Here is a 20,843-nt window from a genome sequence, read left to right as displayed (position 1 = left end):
GGTAGAGTTCTTGCCGAACATTTATGAGGCCCTAGGTTTGAGCCCCAGCACCACCAAAGAAAAAAAATAACACATAAAAATCAAAGAACAAGGGAGCTACTTTTGCCTCTTTTTACTTTGTAGAAAAACACAATTTGGGCCGCATGTGTGTCAAAGAAAACAGTTACTTTCTAGAAGCTCAAAGGAAGGATACTTAATAGAATTAGTTTCTTATACTGCAGCTATATGCTCATGAATCACATTTGCCTGGAAGGCTAGGCTGCTTGGTCAGGTTTTCAGAGCCTTAGTGCATTGTGATTCTATATCCTTCTTTCCCTACCATCCCAGTTTAGTGCCCAATTTTCAGGAAATTCTAAGTCTTTAAATTTACCAGTCTTAATATTTGTCCAAGCTTAATGAGTGGGACTCTAAAAAATAATAATGGAGGCTGGAGTTGTGGCTCAATGGTAGAATGCTTGCTGGCATGTGTGAGACCTTGGGGTTGATCCGTAGCACTGCATATAAATAAATAAAAGATCCATTGACAATTAAAAATATTTTTTTTAAAAAATGATAATAATGGAACAACCACATGGAATATGGAAATGGTTTTGATTAAGGAGGGAAAGGAAGTGGGCATTATCTTCCAAAATAGAGTAACAAAATGCTTTTGAGAAGCATTCCAAGATCCTAGTTGGATTAAGAGGATGTTTAGGTCTTTTCTGTCCTCAAATTCCCAAGGACACTTTGGGAAAATTACAGTGCTTTTATATTCTGACCTTGCCTGGTACAACAGCTTCCTGTGTGGTGGGTTTACTCTTGCTGCCTGTGAGGTCCTAGAACTCTTAGATGTTATGAATCTATATAATGTTTAAGTCCTAACTCCCACAATGTAACATGATTCTAACTTGCATACAGTGCTATTTTGTTGCAAAGACATTCTTAAGTTGAAAATGTTCATGGACTTGAATTCGACTATGGCATTCTCTTTAACTCAGTCCATCTCTTTGTAATTTCCTGGGAGTGTTGATCTGCTCTGTCTATTGTCTTAGAGCATCTTCCTGAAATGAATTTACTTTAAAGTTAAAGATGATTAGAGTGCTTCTTCTCCAGGAGACAATTACATTGCTATATTCTTTGGCAGGGAGAAAAACAACATAGCATTAATTTTTCCAAGCTTTCTTTGAGTATAGTTAAAAGGAGAATTGTCAGCTTAATCCAACATACTATAATAACAAAAAGACAACTGCTATTAAAATGCAAGATTTTCTAATGAGACCATTTTGAGGAGTTGTTTGTGAGGGAAGAGAAGGGAGAAGGATGAAGGAATCTATTAAGTATTCCTGACCTTCAAAAACGCTTTTGTCAGTGAATGCTGTAGACAAAATAAACCAAGTCTGAGACCTATTATTAAAACGTTTTTCCCCCTCCTTAGCCCAATAATATATTTTCCGGCCTCTTCAAGTATTGTGCTTTTTTTTTTAGGATAAATTTTTTATCTTTTGACAGGCTTTGTTAAGAATACATAGTAAAGGTCAAGTGTAAGCCATTTGCTGGTGTTCTCTGGCAGCCTTTATGTCATGGTAAATAGAGGTTGGAAGTGGTTTACTTTTTAGCATAGCTGTATGAATATGACTCCAGTGCATTAGTCCTTTTCCCATACTGAAGCCCATAAACCTTGCAGTCTTTTCAGGACTGTGGCTTAAGAGTTTTAAAATGGATTCAATTTGGGCTCATCTCTTCCCCTCAACTCTCAGATCTAATCAGAATCTAATTCCAGCTGATTCTCTTTCATGAATATCTCTGAAATCCATTTTTCTTTCCTTCCTACTGCCATTCTTGAGTTCATGTTCCTGTCGTCTCTCTATTGTACCACTGCAGTTTTCTCCTAAACTGTCTCTGCTTCTGGTGCCTTGTCACTCATAGTACATCCTTCATCTTGTCATTGGAGTGACCTTTCTAAGGCATAGATCAGTTGTGACAACAACTTACATAGAACACACACATCCCAAAACATCCAGAATGAACTCTTAGATCCTACAATAAATGCTCTGATAAAATAGGTCCTGTGGACTCTTGTGGACAGAGCCTTTGAAGTTTAGGGAAGGACATCTTCACCAAAGAGGATGCCTCTGAGAAGGGTTTTGAAAGATAAGTAAAAGATCTTCAGGTGGAGAATGATATTTCTAGTGGGGGGAATGTGTTGTACAGGAACATAGGGACATGAAAGCACAATAACATATTTAAGGAATTTTGAGAAATTTGATATGAATTAACAAAGATTACTTGGAGTAAATGGCAGAAGGTGACATGGATACCATTATTTGGGCCAGATTTTATTTAGAAAAGAAGGCATATATGTATATATATGCCTTCTTTTCGATTGTGATCTTCTTTTTTTAAATATTATTTGGTCCTGTTTAATTATTTTTAAAAATTTTGTTCTAATTAGTTATACATGACAGTAGAATGCATTTTGACACACTGTGCACAAATGGAGCACAACTTCTCATTCCTCTGGCTGTACATGGTGCAGAGTCACACCAGTAGCGTAGTATCATCTTCTTGAAGAAAGAAACAGTTTTAGCAAGTCCTAACTAAAATCGTTAGGCCTAGCATACTGGCAGGCACACAGAATTGTGTGAATGAATTGGATGAATAAGGAGAGACTGATTACCAGTCAATATTTATTCATTGGCTCATTCATTCCAATATATATTGAATACCTGAATTAAACTCCAGCCTGGAGCAAAATTAAGATCCTACTTATTCTTTTTATACAACAGAAACAGTAAGACTTGTTTTTCAAACACAGGACTAGTTGTTTTATGTAGACTTTTTCCTTTATAGTGACACTGTATTTTCAAGAAGCAGATTTTCGCTTTCTTAGTAGTCGGTTTGACTTTGGCTGTGGCAGGGTCTTCTCTAAAGGAGTTAATTACTTGTCAACACCCTATATTGGAACTCCCGAGGTGGAATTGTTATAGGGGAGGTGTGGATCTATAAAGATGCATTAGTGTATTACAGGAATCTCTATTTTCTCCTGTGGGTTTAATTTCTTAGTCAACAGGAAGAGCTGTTTATCATACATTCTTGACTAATATAAATGGGTATCAAAGATTAGGAATGCAGAAAGCGTAACTCCAGAGCATTAATGATACAGTATGGCAAAATTAATGGGGTGGGGGGAGGAGAGCAGATAAAAATGTTGAACATGTAAATGAAGATTTACTGTATTTATGTAGTTCTATCTTTAGGGAATGCTAAATCACAAACTCATCATTGGTTAATTAGAAGGTAATTAAAATTGTAGCACAGTGATTGGATAAATAGTTAATGAAGGCTGAATAGTTGAAGAAAGGAAATCTGGTGAAATTAGTGTGTACATTTTGGGAAAAGCAAATATACAGATGTTATTCATGCAGTTCATCAGTCTTACAGGATACCGATATCTTTCTAGCATTAATTAATAAAACTAACTCTCACAAGACCAAAAGAGTTTCAGTACTCACTGTCCCCTTCAAAGCATTTTGCAATGAAATGCAGATTTATCTGACAGCAACTTTCAATGTAGAATTTTTACACCATGTGGATTATTTTGCTGAACCTTGTTTGCCACTTATTTACTCCCATCTTAAGAATCTATTAGGGGAAATTAGTGTTCTCTTTATGTTGTAACTGTTCCTACTGAAAAGATCTGGCTCAGCCTGGACTCCTGACCAGATCCGGCTGAAAGTTAATTTTGAAAACCATTGGAGTGGTTTCTACAGAGAGAACTGTGCTTGCTTTTGATAATTGCCTAGCTTTATGAAATCAATCACCTGAAGGGAAGACCTCATTGCAGATCTGACAAGATAGACTCCAATTTCAATACCAGAACAACTCTCTGTCCTTAGGCTCTGAAATCTGCAATTATTTATTTTATTGAGACATAGACACCCATAACATAGTACGTCTGGGCACATTCTCAGGCAAGTATTAAACAGATAACCTAATGGTCACTGTGGTAGGAACCTGCTCTTTTCCTGTCACTCAGGTGGAAAATTGGTCAACAGGAATTGCAGCATGGCCTAGAGCCAGCTCCAAACAGGTACTGATGAATCACCATCATTTTAAGCCCCCACCTCCAAAGATTTGGAGAGAACAATGGTTGTTGTAACCATTCCCAGAGATAAATTACAGCAAAATAAGGATGTCTCTGCACAATTCCTCTGAAGACTGCCAGACTTTATCCTAAGGAAAATGATAGATCACCCCTCTACCATCGGTCATTTTCAACTGTTCTATTGAATCAACATTTTTGAACCTTGTTTTCATTGAGTAATATTATTTTGCTGTTTTTCCCAAGCCTTACAGAGGAAAAGAGTCTTGAAGCATTCTTCTTGAATTTGGAAATATGTATTTTGCTTTCCAACTCACAGAACTCAAATACCTTAGCAGATTTAATTCAGACTTTTCTAAAATAATTTACCTTTACCAAGGCTGGGAGATGTCAGCCCCATAGGAAAAACACAGGGAACATTCTGAGCATAGGAACACATGGATTTAGAGAAATGGTCCTTTTCCATCCCAGCTCCATGTCACTGCTAGCAGTGTTCCAGTGGTACAGTACCCAGCTTTGAAATTAGTTCTCATTAAAGCTTTGGGAGGAGGCTTCTAGTTGAAGGGAGAAAATGTGGTTCTTTTACGTTTGAAAGTTCAAGGTGGTGACAAATATGATCTCCTATCTTAAACCTATGTTTAGGTTGCAATCACTGCCTATTCCAAGTATTATTTATTAATGATTCACCTTAATAGCTATGTATTATCTGACAGAAAAGGTAGGTTAGAAGAGGAATGCAAAGCTAACATCTTCTAAGTCATAAATAGGATACACTCTGGGGCCCTAAGGAGCCACACTATTCAAATAAGTTCCTCTCCTGTTTTTGAGGCAAATTTATATAAATCCCTGGTTGGTTTATAATACTGACACTTGTTTAGGGTTTGAGATGTGCAAGACCTTAAGTATACATTCCCTCATTTTATTTTTCTCACATTCCTGTAAGGGTGAGGTGTAATCATTCCCAATTTATAATGCAGAAACAGTCTGAGAGAGATCAAATGGCTTGTTTTATACACATATAAGTCTCACACTTAGTAAGTGGCATATTGTATCAGTGGCAGATGTGGGTTTAATCCCAGTCTGACTGTAGAGCAACACTGTCCAGTAAAACTTTCTGTGATATCCAGGCATGGTGGTACATGCCTGTTATTTGAACAGCTCAACTTTCTGTAATAAATGCTCTATATCTTTCCTCTCCAGTATGGTAACCAGTAGCCACAGGTGGCTATTTTATTTCATTTTAATTAATTTAAGCTTAAATTTGAATAGCTACACATGGCTCATAGTTACTGTTTTAGAAAATACCTGTTAGAAATTGTCTTTTCTTGACTATCATTTGTAAAGCAGGATCTCTAAACTGTTGCACATAAAACTGTTAAGGAAAGATCCATATATGGGATCTCTTTTGCAGTGTTTTCTCATATAAGCTTGTTAGTCAATGGAAAGACTGCTTTGTTTTCCAGAAAGGGAAAATGAAGTTTTATAGAGACAAGTTATGTTAGTCAGCTTTCCATCACTATGACATAATACCTGAAATAATAAAAGGGGGAAGATTTATTTTGGCTCATTCCAAAGGTTTTAGTCTATGGTTACTTGTCCCCATTGCTTTGGGCATGTGGTGAAGCAGAACATCATGGTAGAGAATACATGGTGGAGCAAAGTTGCTCACTTCACAGTGGCCAGGAAACAGAAAGAGAAGAAAGGGCCAGGGTCTCAATACGCACTTCAAGGGCATGCCCCCAGTGACCTAATTTCCTTCCACTAGACACTACATCCTGAAGATTCTACCACCTTCCAATAATGCCATAGGATGGTGATAAAGCTGTTAGCATATAAGCCTTTGGGGGACATTCCAGATCCAAATCATAACACGTGGTTAGGGGAGAATATATGTTACTATGTCATCACTCCCCAGTGAGTCTTCAGGAATCCCAGGTTGGAGAAGGAAAGCTGAAGGAACCCAGGAATCTTACTTCCTTCTTCTGTTTATGACTACCTCAACAACATGTCAGTTGGTGTCTGGAGTGGAAAACTGACTGTACCCAAAATTGTAGCTGAGTTCTGTTCAATATAGATTTCTGGAATGCTTATTTTGTTGTGCAAGGCACCACACCAAGTATCTTAGGGTAGGAAGACTTAAGAAATGATGGTATAGGGGCTGGGGTTGTGGCTCAGCGGTAGAGCACTTACTAGCATGTGCAAGGCACTGGGTTCAATTCTCAGCACCACACAAAATTAAAAAAAATAATAATAAAGGTATTGTATCTAACTACAACTAAAAGAATATTTAGAAAAAGAAATGATGGTATAAAGCCTGTCTTCAAAGAGTTTACAACTTAATAATGGTGGGGTAAGTCAGGAGGGAATGGGGCATAAGATAAAATATTCAATTATAACACAAGACATACTCTAGAAGGCACCAGAAAAGTACAGATTAAAATCTAAAGACAATCAGAAAAGTGTTTTGGACTTTTTTAAGAAAGCCAAAGTTTTTTTTTTCTACTGCTTACTAGCCATGTGGCCTTGGAAATTTTACTTCAATGCTGTAAACTTCCCATTCCTTTTTACAAAGTGGAAAGAATAACTATAAAACAAAATAGCTGGGCACTGTGGTGCACATCTGTAATCCCAGTGCCTCAGGAGGCTGAGGCAGGAGGATCACAAGTTCAGAATCAGCCTCGGCAATTTATCAAGGCCCTAAGCAACTTACCAAAACCTTGTCTCAAAAAAGGTGTGTGTGGGGAGGTGCTGGGGATGTGGCTCAGTGGAAAAGCCCCTCTGGGTTCAATCCCCAGTACCAAAAATAATAGATAGATAGATAATGTGCACACAATGTGTATTCTATACAGCCAAAATAGTTCACCTTACTCCATTGTATGTATGTATTGGGTTAAGTATAGGTAAATAAGAAAAAGCACAACCATAAATGAAATAGCCTCTAAGATAAACCCTAAAGGAAGGATAATATTTTAAATGTTGTGAATCAAGAAGTAGGCAGAGGGAGGGGCAGTGTGCACCAAAGTGTGGAGGTTGGAAAGTATTGGAGAGATTTATGAATGCTAGATAGTCCCAAAGTGTGATCCCCACACCAGATGGAACAGCATCATTTGGGAACTTGTTAGAAAATCGGACTTCCAACTTACTGAATCTGAATCTGTAGTTTAACAAATCCCCAGGAAATATATATGCACATTAAAAAGTTTGGAAAGTGCTAGGTAGAGTACAAGCTGGGACATAATGGAAGACAAGGCTTGAAATGGATGGAACCTTTTTATGAGGGACTCAAGTGCCTTCACCAAGTAGTTAAGAGAATCACTGGAAATTGCTGAAGGGTCACTGCTAATGAAAATTTGCCTATCACCTGTATCATACCTTGAAAAAGGCGTCTTAAATGTAAATTTTTCCCTGACAATTTTTATGTCTACCACCCTTCAAGCAAGCCCCTTAGTGAAAGAGAACATTTGTCCTTTCCTTTCTTATCTCTTCCCCATTATCTTCATTCACCAATTAATCCTTTACAATTCCCCTTGCTTTAGCTAAACCAGTTATATGGAATATTGGATTCATGAAATTGATACAATAGTCTTCATTTGTTTGATATCAGTTAAGATCTGGTACTGAGAAATGTTCAGTTGTTTGGGCTGCCAACCCCTTGGCTAAAGGATGATAGTTCAATTCAATTCTTATGAACAGTGTGAATATTTCTTCAAAAATAGCAAGTAGAACTGCTGGGTGGTAAGAGCTGTAAATCCAGAGGCCATGGTTTTCAGGCCTTGACTGATAAAGCAGGAGGATGAATGAAGTGAAGATAAGATCCCAGAGATGGGAGTTAGAAATACCCAGGTGCCCCCAAGAAATCAAACGTGTCCAAAGTGGGTGGTCAAGGCAAACTTTACTTCTGCCAGAAGGGTGTGTATGGGAACCTGGTTAGCAAGCAGCCTAGGTGGGCAGTCTGCCTGTTTACATTCCTAATGTAGCACTGCCCTTCACCCTGAATGGAGGAGCTCAGGGGTACAATCTACACAATTGGACAATTTCAAAATTGGGGTGGGCAAAGGAAAGGTCTATAATTGAAATGGCTACAATTGGATCTAGTTAAGGCTGAATACTATATTCTAAAAAGGACCACCAGACCTTTTGTTTCTCACATGGGTAAATTCTACAAAAGCATCTGCCAGCATGTCCATTAGGCCAACTTGGTATTTCCCAAAAGTTTTTAATTTAAAAACTAATTTGGAGATCACCACCACCATGAGTCCCATATCTTATTTTAAACTAAATTCACTTGGAAAATAAGATTGAGGTTGCAGATACTTGTTATAAAGACAAACTAACTAGAATATTCAAATTACCAAAAACGTTTATTTTTTTTAACATGAATTTCTATGTGAACATTGCTGCCTTTGATTTAATTTATCAGATTTCTCAGGACTTTAACCATTTTCTTTTAAAGGGAACTAATCCAGAATGGAGTTGTGTTTCTTTTTGCTAAGGTTATATATTCTATGGGCCACAGCTGCAAATAAGAAGTGACATGGATCCATGGGGTCACATTTTGGTCCTATAACCTGAGGCAGTCATTAAAAGTGTTAGATTGTATCTTGAAGGTTGGTATTAATTTGACCTGATAGTGGAAAACTGGTAGAGTGAATTGTGACAGTAACTATTACAGCTGCTGGGCATAAAAAGATCATTGATCTTCTTTCACAAGAATCATGAAAATTCTTCAGTGCTTTCCTCAAAGCCCACGAATCATTTGCATTTGTATGGTAGACATCATTGCATGTGAACTCCTTGATTTCTTTCTGAGGTGTTTAACTTCCCCACTTACATTGGATGAGAAATGTCATTCTCCAAGAATCCTTCCATTACCCTTCCCTGGTATGCATACTTTCTAAAGAGGCATTCTGTGTGCTGTGAAGTCACATAATAGGTATTTGGGGGGTGGGTACCAGGGATTGAACTCAGGGGCACTTGACCACAGAGCCACATCCCCAGCCCTATTTTGTATTTTATTTAGAGACAGGGTCTTGCTGAGTTGCTTGGTCCTTTGCTTTTTGCTGAGGCTGACTTTGAACTCGCAATCCTCCTAGAGCTGGTGTGATTACAGGCATGCACCATACACCCAGCACATAATTTGTATTTTGACATGACATGAAATAACAGCTGGTCAGTTGTCTATAGTAGTCACTTTGGTTTTAGACAAGAATATATTACCATATAGATTTGTTTGGTTGTAACCGTAAGGTACAGAAATAGCAGAAATCTATGACACTAATATTTTTTGATCTATTTGTTTTTATTTTATCAATTTGGACTTTATTGTGAATAACCTGTAAATTTTGTAAACTTGGAGGATAAGAAGATGAGATGTAGGGGGAAAACTGAATAAGCTACGAAGTTTTGTTAAGTTTATCCTTAAGAATAAAAGGGCAAGGACTATGAGAAATGCTTTAAGACGAGAAATTTTCTGACTTCATTCTGTTAGGTGTCTTTCACTTCTTCATTTGTTTTTCTTGCAGCCACTATCAGTAGAATGCTTAAAAAATTTAATATCTCATGTACTCATTCTAGGAATGATAAGTAGTTTGGGGGAAATAAAAGGAATCCCCCAAATCATGTGGGTAGTAGTTTTTAAAAGGAAAGCCAGCTGAAGGCCTATGAGCCTAGCAAGGAATGGACCCCAGGCAAAAAAGTGCCCCAAGCCTCTCAGGAATCAGGTAGACAAGATTTCTGTATTGCTAAGCATGAACTAGATGACCTCAAAAGTTCTTCCTAATAATACTTTCCATTTCATCATTTCTAGTAGAAAATGCCAGGAATTGCTTCCATAAGAGCTTAAAGATTAAACTATGTCATTTGGGTGAGAATTACAGTATGGTAATTGGTAATACTTTTATGTTTATGTCATCATTGAAATTTTTCCAGCAAGAATTCTTGAAATTAAAGTGGTAGTTTTCTTTTTAGGATCTAAATAATTTTAATGGAGCTATCTTATTTTAAATAACATTTAGCATGCATCACATATATACAGCACAGAAAGATCCTGCAAGTAGGTTGTTGTCTTAGGGGGAGAATGAAACAATACAATAAAAGTAGCTAGGATGTTCTGGTATCATAGGATTTTGCTATTTCTATAGCCTTTGCTCTTGAACTATAAATCTTTAGATACTATATTGGGTTCTGGATAATATAAAATGTGTATTTGTTTTTAGTGAATCAGGTTACTGAGTGAGATGTCTCTTTCTGCTTGACATGAGATCTTTCCCTATAAAAAATAAGGCCTAAAATATTATACCAAATTATCAGGATTTTCACATATCTGGATTATATATGAGGTGAAGAAGACACAGAATGTATTTGGAATCTCAGTCTTATTCAGTATCAAAAGGATCTGTAAATTAACATGAGGAATAAAATACCCAAATCCTCCAAGATATCATCTGGGACTAAATAAAGGGTAAGAACAATTTAGTTCACCAGGGTTTTTTTTTTTTTCCTGGACTCCTTCAACTTTTTCAAAAAGATACAAATAAGCAGTGAAAAAGTTCAGTGGGAAAATCAGGCAATATCCTTGGATCAGGGAAAATTCAGATTTATCTCTTCACATTATACATCAACAATATGAGATATTTAAAATGGAAATTCAGTATTATAACAGTAGCAGTTAATATTTATTGAGCCTACCATGTCCATTTAGCTTCAGCACCCAGACCCATCCTGGACGTTTCATCTGTTCATCCCAAAGGAAAATGGAAGCAGTGGCAGTCTGGGTGAAAGCAGGAATTGGAGATCAGGGCCACACCCCAGACATGATTAAAATATACATTTATAAAAAATATACATTTATGTGTTTATTGAACATATACTGTGTGCCAGATGTGGTATAGAATATTCTACCTTTATGATCTCATATATGATCTCATTTAATACTTTTACCAAGTCCTATGACTTAGGTACTGCTCTGAAACTCTGTAAGATCCTCAGTCATCTACTTAATAGGGCATGGAAGTGGACTGAATATTATTCTGTGAATTATCAAATGCAAGACAAAATAAGAAAGACTTTTATGATTAAAAACCATTAATCAGGACCTCCTGATCCTTGAGCATTCCTTTTAATCAGGATTTCCCCTATTTTGCTGTATAGTATTTAAATGATAGAGATGCATTGAAAATCTATTTTAAGTAATGTTGCTATAATCAGCATCAGAAATTTTCAGTTGTGGCATTAATTCTTGATGATCAGCTGCCAAGTCTTTACTCTAATTACATGGGTTAATATGATGAGTCACCTACCCCCACTTATTGAGGATTAATTAATTAATTCAACATTTATTATATGTTAGATATGGTGCTAGGCTTAAGGAATATAGTTGTGGGAGGAGTGAGGTGAAGGGAGAGAGCTCCTCCTTAGAAGAACCTATAAGCTTATTGTTTATTTTAATTCATTTAATTTATTTTAGTTCATTTAGAATTATATAATTATCATAACTATGTTTGTTAATCTTTGCAATAACCTTGTGTAGTCTTATGTCTCCCCATTTTATATTAGAAAACTAGGTGTGAGACTACATGAATTGCCAAAAGCTATCTAGTAGGAAGGGTAATCATGATTTGAACCCCAATCTAGCACACTCTTTCCACTATACCATTCTGTTTTCCATAGAACTTATTTTGATCAGTATGATACTGCAGAAAGAAATGCCAAGAAAAGTTTTGGAATAATATACTTATCATATTTGACTTTGGACTACTCAGGTGCAAGAAAAATCTTCATTTTTAAATGATATAAAATGTAGATTTTGAAAATAATCTTGGTTGTGACTTCAATATTTTCTAATATACATATTTTTATAGTTCTAGTCATAGTAGAGATTTTCTTTTGGGGGGTGATTCACCGATTGAACCCAGGCCACTTAACCACTGAGCCACATCCTTGCCCTTTTATTTTTTATTTTAGAGAGGGTCTTGCTAAGTTACTTAGGTCCTCACTAAGTTGCTGAGCCTGGCTTTGAACTTGTAATCCTCCTGCCTCAGTCTCCTGAGCCACTAGGATTACAGATGTGTGCCACCACACCCAGCCATGCTAGATATTTTAATAGGACATGGATATGATGTAGTGAATAGTTGACTTAAGATATAGAAGTAAGTTTTATCCTTTCACTTAGTTACTCACATGATGAAAAGGAAAGATGTTTGACAAATCCCAAAGGCCATTTAATGGAGGTGTTTCAAGTGGAATCTGATTGCTAAAGAAATAGTACTTTCAATGTAGGCTGAAAACATTAACAAGGGGACAGTCTTTATTATAAACAATAATGGGAATTCATGTTGTTAGAACCTTGTATTCATTTTATTGAAATTTTATTGACCTTTAGCTGTCTGGATTCCAAGCTTTTAATTGATATTTTGCAACTTTATCTGAAGAAGTGTAAAGCTATAGGCCATAGAAAAAATGGAAATTGAAGAATGAACTCTATCAGGCTAACCTGATTCCCCTTTTGATAGGATTAGAGAACTGGTGGATAAAAGGCTAAGAAGAGATGTCTTTACTTTGGAATTTAACAAATCTTTTGATTCCATATTTCAAGAAGTTTTAATTGAAACACTTGAAACTCTAGGTGCTGCTGCCAGAGGAATAAGAAAGATCTCTGATCACCCCTGACTGAAGTATATAAGGGTTAGAGAGTAGAAAATGCCTTTTGTCATCTTATATGGTATAGCAGTAGCTAGTAAAGAAACCATGCTTCTGATAGCATTTGAAGAAAATGAGATTAACACCCCCAAACCTGGGTCATAACTTCATATCAATACAGTGACTGAGTAACCCCTCTGTGACAATGTCTTTTTGTTTTCTTTTCTCATATTGCCATTGCCATGGATTTATGGTTTACTTTTTAAGAAACCTCCATGATATCAGCAGCAGTGACTTTGACATCAGGGCATTATAATAATTATTTCTGTATCACTTCAACAAAACTTGTAATGAAATAATGAAAAAATGTCAGGAGATAATCCAAAAAAATACAAAGCCAAGCTTTATCAAAGGAAGAGCTGGTCCAGCTATAGGTACATTTAAAGAAGGGCCTATCTTTTTTCTATTTGAGACAAAGTCTGATTATGCCCAGGCTGGCCTTGAACTCCTGGACTTGAGTGATTCTCCTGCCTCAGTTTCCCTAGTAGCTGGACTATATTCATGTGTCACCATGCCTGGCTGATCCTACTTTTTAAGGGAGGAAATAGAAAATATATAGCTCGTGGACAGAAATATTAGGTTCTCACAGAAACAGGAGGGATCTAATAAGTAACAGAGCTGCTATCCTATATTTTAATTATGTACTTGTCAATAAGATCTATAAAAATTCCACAGGGCAACTAACTGAGGAATTCACTCTTAACTCCTAGGATCTTGAGACCTAAAAGGTCACTACTGGCTCATAGAATAAAATCTGGAGATGATCCCAGTCCTTAATGGAGTCTGGACTTTGGCTTTCTTTTTCTTCTTTAGGATTGAACCAGCTGCCCTTTGACCCTGCCAACAACAACGAGCCCCTGCAGTTTGGTAGTGCCAGTGGCCCTCTGGTCACAGAAGGCCTCATTGAGAATGGAGGGGAATCAAGCAAGAAAAGAAAGAGAACAAATACTCCTTCAGGTAAGATAGGTGATAATGCATTGTCTTAAGTCAGTGCTATTGAATCAACATTTTCCTAGAGCCTAGTATGTGGTAAGGATTGTGCCAGGACTTGGAGGAGCTTCAGAAATGAGGAAGAACCACTCCCCTCATGAGAGAATAGATGGGAGGGGAGAGCAGTTATGAATAACTCTAATAATGAGAGTATCATCAGTGCTGTAGTCAATGTGCTTAAGGGGATAAAAACCTATGGGAACAGAAATTAGGGAGAATTTGATTCAGCTTTAGGGATTATAGAATGCTTCAGGGCAGAAGTGACATTTTTAGCTGATCCTTGAAGAATGGGTAGACTTGAGACAAGAGGAGATGAATAAAGATCATTGGTTTAGGTGGAAGGAATTACAGGAGTGCCTGTTTCACTGTACATTTGTCTTTGTATGTACGTGTGGCAGGCTATCTCACTTCTAACACAGTTAGCTGCATATATTTGTATCACCACACCTCCGCCTCTCTTCCTCCCCATACATACCATGCCCATATGTCTTTTTTGTCCTTATAATTCTTTTAGAACAGCTGGCAAATAGATTTTCCTAAATCCTCTATAATAGCCAACTGAATTTTTAGTCTCCCCTTAATCTTTCCTCCATACTTCAAGTCCCATTAGCCTATTTTCATCTTAAATTTCCCCAAAAGGAATGAGAAACAATAGGAGAACCAGACATTGACTGGTTACTTGATATTTTAACATTTCTTCTTTTTGTTGCTTGGTTATTCATTTGCAAATAGAGTTCCCAGTGCACAAAGACTGATCTGAGATTTTGGAATGGACCTAATATAATAGATGTGTTCAATACGTTTTTTTTTTTTTTTAACTATTGCCTTCACTTTTATCTTGAGCAATGAAGCATGTTTATAAATATAATATTATATCTGTCTCTTAGATTATACATATTTCTGCTTATAAATCAATACATTTGTTAATATTGAATTTGGAAAATGAAAATGCAGTACAATATTAACTGTATGGTGCCCTCAAGAAAGGAGCTGTATTTTCTGGAGTGTGGAAAGGCATAATGGACAACCAAGGAAGTGGCCTGTTATAACCCTGGCTCTGTCTTTCTCTGTGGCCTGCAATCAGTTGCTTAACCTCTCTGAGTTTCACTTCTTCAACTGTAAAGTAGAAGTGATAATAAAACCTACCTTTTTGTATTATTAGAATTATTTGAAATCTTGTAGGGTAAAGTACTTAGCTTGCTATCTGTACAGAGTAACTACTTAATAAATATTGCTATTATTTTGCTATCATCATCATTATTGTATGATAATATTATGAACCTCTCTTTTGAAACATCAACATGTTTCATATTTTTAGGTTAGTCATTACAGGTACGAATTGTGTGTATGAGAGTGTGTGCATGTACATGTGCATGCACGCATGCGTGTGTAAACTTATCTGCTTTTTAAAGCATAGATTCAACATAATTTAAATTTATTTGATCATTTAGGGACATAATTCCAGCCATTAGTTATTGCACTATACTTTAATACTCTATTACAGTTTTCCAAAGGAATATAGGCCTTATACCTCTATACTAAATTGTGCTAGACTGTGGTGGTTTTGTGATTATTATAGCTACATTTTATATAAGTCCTATTTCCTTTCTGCAGTTTGCTATCACTTATTATTGCTCTCAGTGTCCCTTCATATAGCAGCCCTTTTCCTTCTTCAAATTAGTTATGAAGCTAAAAACACCCACCCAGATTTCCCAGTTGATGTGTTATATTAGTATGTTAAGCGAGAGCTAAATCAGCTGTCAATAGAACCTGTCATGGATAGAGTGCATGGGCTTTAGTACATCAACTTTAAAACACCTATTTTGGCTGCTTCAAGTCTTTCCGATGACTTATTAATTTTTCCACTGTATTCATAAATGATGTGCTAATTTAGGGTAATACCCCCTAAATTATAGTTAATTCATGGGGGTAGGGAAAAGGGGTATGCATTAATCTAAATTATGAATTAACTTTAAAGAATTGTCAATTTGTTTCTAATAAGCATACTTGGTAAGAGCAAAGTTAACTGTTGCAGAGATAGGTTTTTAACAGCAGATTACACTGATCTATAATTAGTAGAATCAATTTGCATTCAAATGGTGAATATACTGAAGTTCTTTAAAAAACAGTCTGTTCTTTAAAATAGGTGAAATAAGCCCCTGGCAGGCTAAATTATCTCCCTTGAAATCTTGTTCGTACTATTTACTTAGTGAACCCTTTCTTTGTAAATGGTACAAAGGTAACTCCAGCCCAGGTTAAATTACTACAAATTCCAAATGCGTGTAGTCCAAATTAATGAGGTTTTAGTATACACGGAGTCTGTTGTAATTGTTCAACTGGCAATCTTGTGAAATTGTAAATGAGAAATGGTTTTACTATCATATTCTTCCTCTGCAGTGTTAGACAAAGGGAAGAAGGAAGATGCTTTGTGAATAGGAACTTCTCTCTTCCTTCACCATTTCCTAATCATGGCAAAGAGGAAAAGTAGAGTTGGAAGTGTTTATAGGAGTTAGAAGCCATTACAGCTCTAAACTGAGATACATGTACAGCCATTGCATTACTTAAACCTCTAACCATATCAAGTCAAAATTTTCCCGTTCCCTCTCCTTCACTACAAATGAAGTGAAGCTGCAAATGAATTGCAGCTTCAGATGCTCACTACAAAGCCTTTTGTCCTTCTTTCCCCATCTCTCCTATGTTGCCCTTTTCCCACAAGTTGCTGCTTTCCTTTTGTACTAAAACTGACTTCTTAAAGGTCACTATTGACTTCTGGTATGGTTAGGATATGGTTTGTCTCTCAAAGGTTTATATGTGAGCAGTGTGGGTCCCCAGTATTGCTATGTTGAGGTGATTAAATCTTTAAGAGATGAGGCGTAGAAGAAGGTAATTAGGTCATGAATGGATTAATGCTGGTTTCTCTAAGTGGGTTGGGTTTTGCAGGAATGGATTGTTCCTAGGAGAGCAGCTTGTTATAAAATAGCAAGCCTGGCCCCTATACTTTAATACTCTATTACAGTTTTCCAAAGGAAAATAGGCCTTTTACCTCTATGCTAAATTGTGCTAGACTGTGGTGGTTTTGTGATTATTACAGCTTCCTTGTTTGTACACATGCTCATTCTGCATGTGACTTATTTGCTCTGCATTTCTTTGTCATGTTGTGATGCAGACAGATGGAGGTGCCATGCTCTTTGGACTTTCCAGATACCAGAGTCATGAACCCAGTAAAATTATTTTCCTTATGAAGTACCCAGTCTCAGGGATTTTGTTATTGCAACATAAAATGGGCTAAGACACCTCCACATTGTCAAAGTCAGTGATCTTTTAGCAATTCTCAAACACCTTCACCTCTTTTTCATTTGATACTCCTATCTCCCCTTCCTTGAATTCTCTCTACTTTAACCTTTTTGGACAATATATTATACAGGTTCTTCTTCCTTTTTTATCTTCTTCATTCATTCTTTTTTTTTAAAGACAGTTTTTTTTAAAGAGAGAGAGAGAGAGAGAGAGAGAGAATGTTTTTTTTAATCTTTATTTTTTTTTTAGTTTTCGGCGGGCACAGCATCTTTGTTTGTATGTGGTGCTGAGGATCGAACCCAGGCCGCACGCATGCCAGGAGAGCGCGCTACCACTTGAGCCACATCCCCAGCCCCTTCATTCATTTTTTCTTTTTCTTTTTTTAATTTTTAATTGATTTTTAAAAAATAAATGATAGCAGAATGCATTACAATTCTTTTTTATTACACATATACAGCACAGTTTTTCATATCTCTGTTTGTATATAAAGTATTTTCACACCAATTTGTGTCTTCATACATGTACTTTGGATAATGATGTCCATCACATTCCACCATCTTTACTAACCCCCTGGCCCCTCCCTTTCCCTCCCACACCTCTGCCCTATCTAGAGTTCGTCTAATCCTCTCATGCTCCCATTCCCTACCCCACTGTAAATCAGCCTCCTTATTATCAGAGAAAATATTCAGCATTTGGTTTTTTGGGATTGGCTAACTTCATTTAGCATTACCTTCTCCAACTCCATCCATTTACCTGCAAATGGCATGATTTTATTCTCTTTTATTGCTGAGTAATATTCCATTGTGTATATATGGCACATTATTTTAATCCATTCATATACTGAAGGGCATCTAGGTCAGTTCCACAGTTTAGCTATTGTGAATTCTGCTGCTATAAACATTGATGTGGTTGTGTCCCTGTAATATGCTGTTTTTAAGTACTTTGGATATAGACCGAGGAGAGGGACAGCTGGGTCAAGTGGTGGTTCCATTCCCAGTTTTCCAAGAAATCTCCATACTGCTTTCCATATTGGCTGCACCAATTTGCAGTCCCACCAGCAATGTATGAATGTACCTTTTTCCACACATCCTCGCCTACACTTAATTGTTGTTTGTATGCATTAAAAGCTACCATTCTGACTAGAGACCCAGAATAGCTAAAGCAATCCTTAGCAGGAAAAGTGAAGCAGGTGGCATCACTATTAGACCTTTATACCACAGAGCAATAGTAACAAAAACAGCATGGTATTGGCACCAAAACAGACTGGTAGACCAATGGTACAGAATAGAGGACACAGAGACTAACCCACATAATTACAATTATCTTATATTAGACAAAGGTGCCAAAAACATGCATTGGAGAAAAGATAGCCTGTTCAATAAACGGTTCTGGGAAAACTGGAAATCCATATGCAACAAAATGAAATTAAACCTCTATCTCTCACCATGCACAAAAGTGTATCAAGGACTGAGGAATTAAACCAGAGACTCTGCATCTAATAGAAGAAAAAGTAGGCCCTGATCTTCATCATGTGGGATTAGGCCCCAACTTCCTTAATAAGACTCCTATAGCACAAAAATTAAAACCAATATCAATAAATGGAATGTATTCAAACTAATAAGTTTCTTCTCAGCAAAAGAACCAATCTGTGAGGTGAATAGAGAGCCTACATCTTGGGAGCAAATCTTTACCCCTCACACATCAGATAGAGCACTAATCTCTAGGGTATATAAAGAACTCAAAAAGCTAAGCATGAAACAAAACAAACAAACAAACAAAAACCCAAATAACTCAATCAATAAATGGGCCAAGGACCTGAACAGACACTTCTCAGAAAAGGATATACAATCATTCTTTCTTTTTTACTCCCTCCACTTTGAATGTTTTATTATCCATATTTATAGATGAAGAAATGAAGGTTAAATAAACTTACCCAAGGTTAAACATCTAGTGAGTGCTTTAGCCAGGTCTGCAAGTCTAAAACCTGTTTCTAGGTACTATGACACAGTTCCTCTGTCGATATTAGGTGTAGACCCATTAATAAAGTGTATGTTAAACACCAGAGGCAGACTAGTAAAAACTGGTTTTTTGGAAATAAATAGGTTAGAACAAGATCAGCATAGCTTAGGTGTGATAGTCTCTAGGAATCTCTTCGAACTCTGAGATGCCATAGTTCCTTTTTTTTAGCTTTCTTTTCTGCTACTCCCCAAAAGAAATCTATTTTAGCCAAGCTAATCATCTACCTTTCTCCAGTGTCACTGTGCTTACCTACCTCAGTTCCTTGCACACAGCATTCATTCTCTTTTCTCGCATGTTCTCCTTCTTATTTCACCCATCAAAATCTTGTTTGACTGACAGTACCTTGTACTGTCCTACTTTTGCCAAAAGGCTTCTGGATCATCCTAATTAGAAGTGTTCTCTTGTACCTCTGAAATCCCTTGGTGATTATATTCATATGAATCACTTGATACCACTTATGGACCACTTTGAACTATTGTTTATTCATATTGGTTTATGTATATCTTACACTTTTAACTCAGTCATCAGACAATTTTTGGAAAGGGCCCCCTAATTCATGTCTTTTAACAGGGATAAGGTATTTTTCAAACAATAGATACTCAGGAAATATTTGTTAGTTTATTACATGTTTATTTGAATAATTTCCCTTTGTCCTTATAGTCTCTATGATTTTCTTATCACTCCCAGGGTGGAGCTGTGCATAAGACTGAGCACTTGGTTTCTGTTGTTGATCAACTGATAGGCTCACTTGTCCCAAAAGTTCAAACTCAGACATTTTTGACTTTACACCCTGAGAACAGCCACAACGCAAATATTCTAAAAATAACGCTTGGCCCTAATGAAATCCTTGCCTCATTACCAGGTAAAATTTCCTAAATGCCAAAGAGTAACTGATAAGGAAGTTTGGGTATTCTTCCTCAAGTGTCTTTGAAGATCAGTAAGCAGCATTAAATATAACTACCATATCTGACTTCCGACTCTTACTTTAAGAATCTGGATGCCTTGTGGCTTTTATCTTAAGGTGAGCTCAGAATTATTCAGAATGTTTGTTCTCAAATTTCAAGTTTTACCAATGGAAATATTTCCTTGGCAATGTCACAGATATACAAATTGCCTAAAATGGAAGTGAATTCACTTATTTATGTGGCAGTCTATGGCAAAAGAATAGAAGATTGTTAAACCCATGTAAAATCACAATGCCAGGTTCCTTTCCCAAAGATGCCAACTGCCTCTTTGTTTGAGAGCCACCTGGCTTTGCAGAAACAGAGATGCAAACCATGAAAGTGTAAGAATCTTGAGTCAACAAGTCCAACTGGATGGTGACTAAACTTGAATGGGTTGTTTTAAGCAACAGCTGATACACCAGTATTCAAAGAAAATGTCATCTTTCTGGAGGAGTGGGCAACTTGCTAGGAATGCTTTGGGTACCCAAGTAAATACCCAGATGTGGATTTAGTTCAACTTCTATTGTCTTGTTTCTGTAGGCCTACATTGCAAGATGTTTGCACTTAAATACCTGATGTCCAATACTAAGTTGTATTTTCAATAAAGGAGAGGTCAGTATGAAAAGAGATAATTAACCATTTTGTATTTGCAATAATGATTGAATTTCAAGAGTTTAAGATCTCCAGAAAGACTCTTAGATTCAATAATTTCCATTGGCATGGAAAAGTAAGAATAGCTTTGGTTAGACATAAGGAAGAACTATATTGAAATGGATCACCAGGAAAGTTGTTTAAGCTCACTTCGAAGACAACTATAA

The 20,843-nt window shown here is 36.6% G+C and overlaps 1 protein-coding gene across 9 annotated transcripts in view; it reads left to right on the top strand.

Annotated features, from left to right (window-relative positions):
* ENOX2 (ecto-NOX disulfide-thiol exchanger 2) overlaps window positions 1-20,843 on the top strand; it is a 371,622-nt gene that overhangs the window by 105,927 nt on the left and 244,852 nt on the right. For 7 of the 9 annotated variants that reach the window (XM_081276994.1, XM_081276997.1, XM_081276998.1 and 4 more), the window contains one exon: window positions 13,592-13,735. The exons of the other annotated variants lie outside the window; for them this stretch is intronic. In XM_081276994.1, coding sequence (XP_081133120.1) covers window positions 13,592-13,735 — 144 coding nt within the window. The remainder of the gene's footprint in view (window positions 1-13,591; window positions 13,736-20,843) is intronic. 9 annotated transcript variants of the gene reach the window in all.

This window comes from Spermophilus citellus (genome assembly GCF_964194105.1).
Source record: "Spermophilus citellus genome assembly, chromosome: X".
NCBI lineage: Eukaryota > Metazoa > Chordata > Mammalia > Rodentia > Sciuridae > Spermophilus > Spermophilus citellus.
Note: the sequence above shows the minus strand (reverse complement) of the source record. Positions and strands in the feature narration are given on the sequence as shown.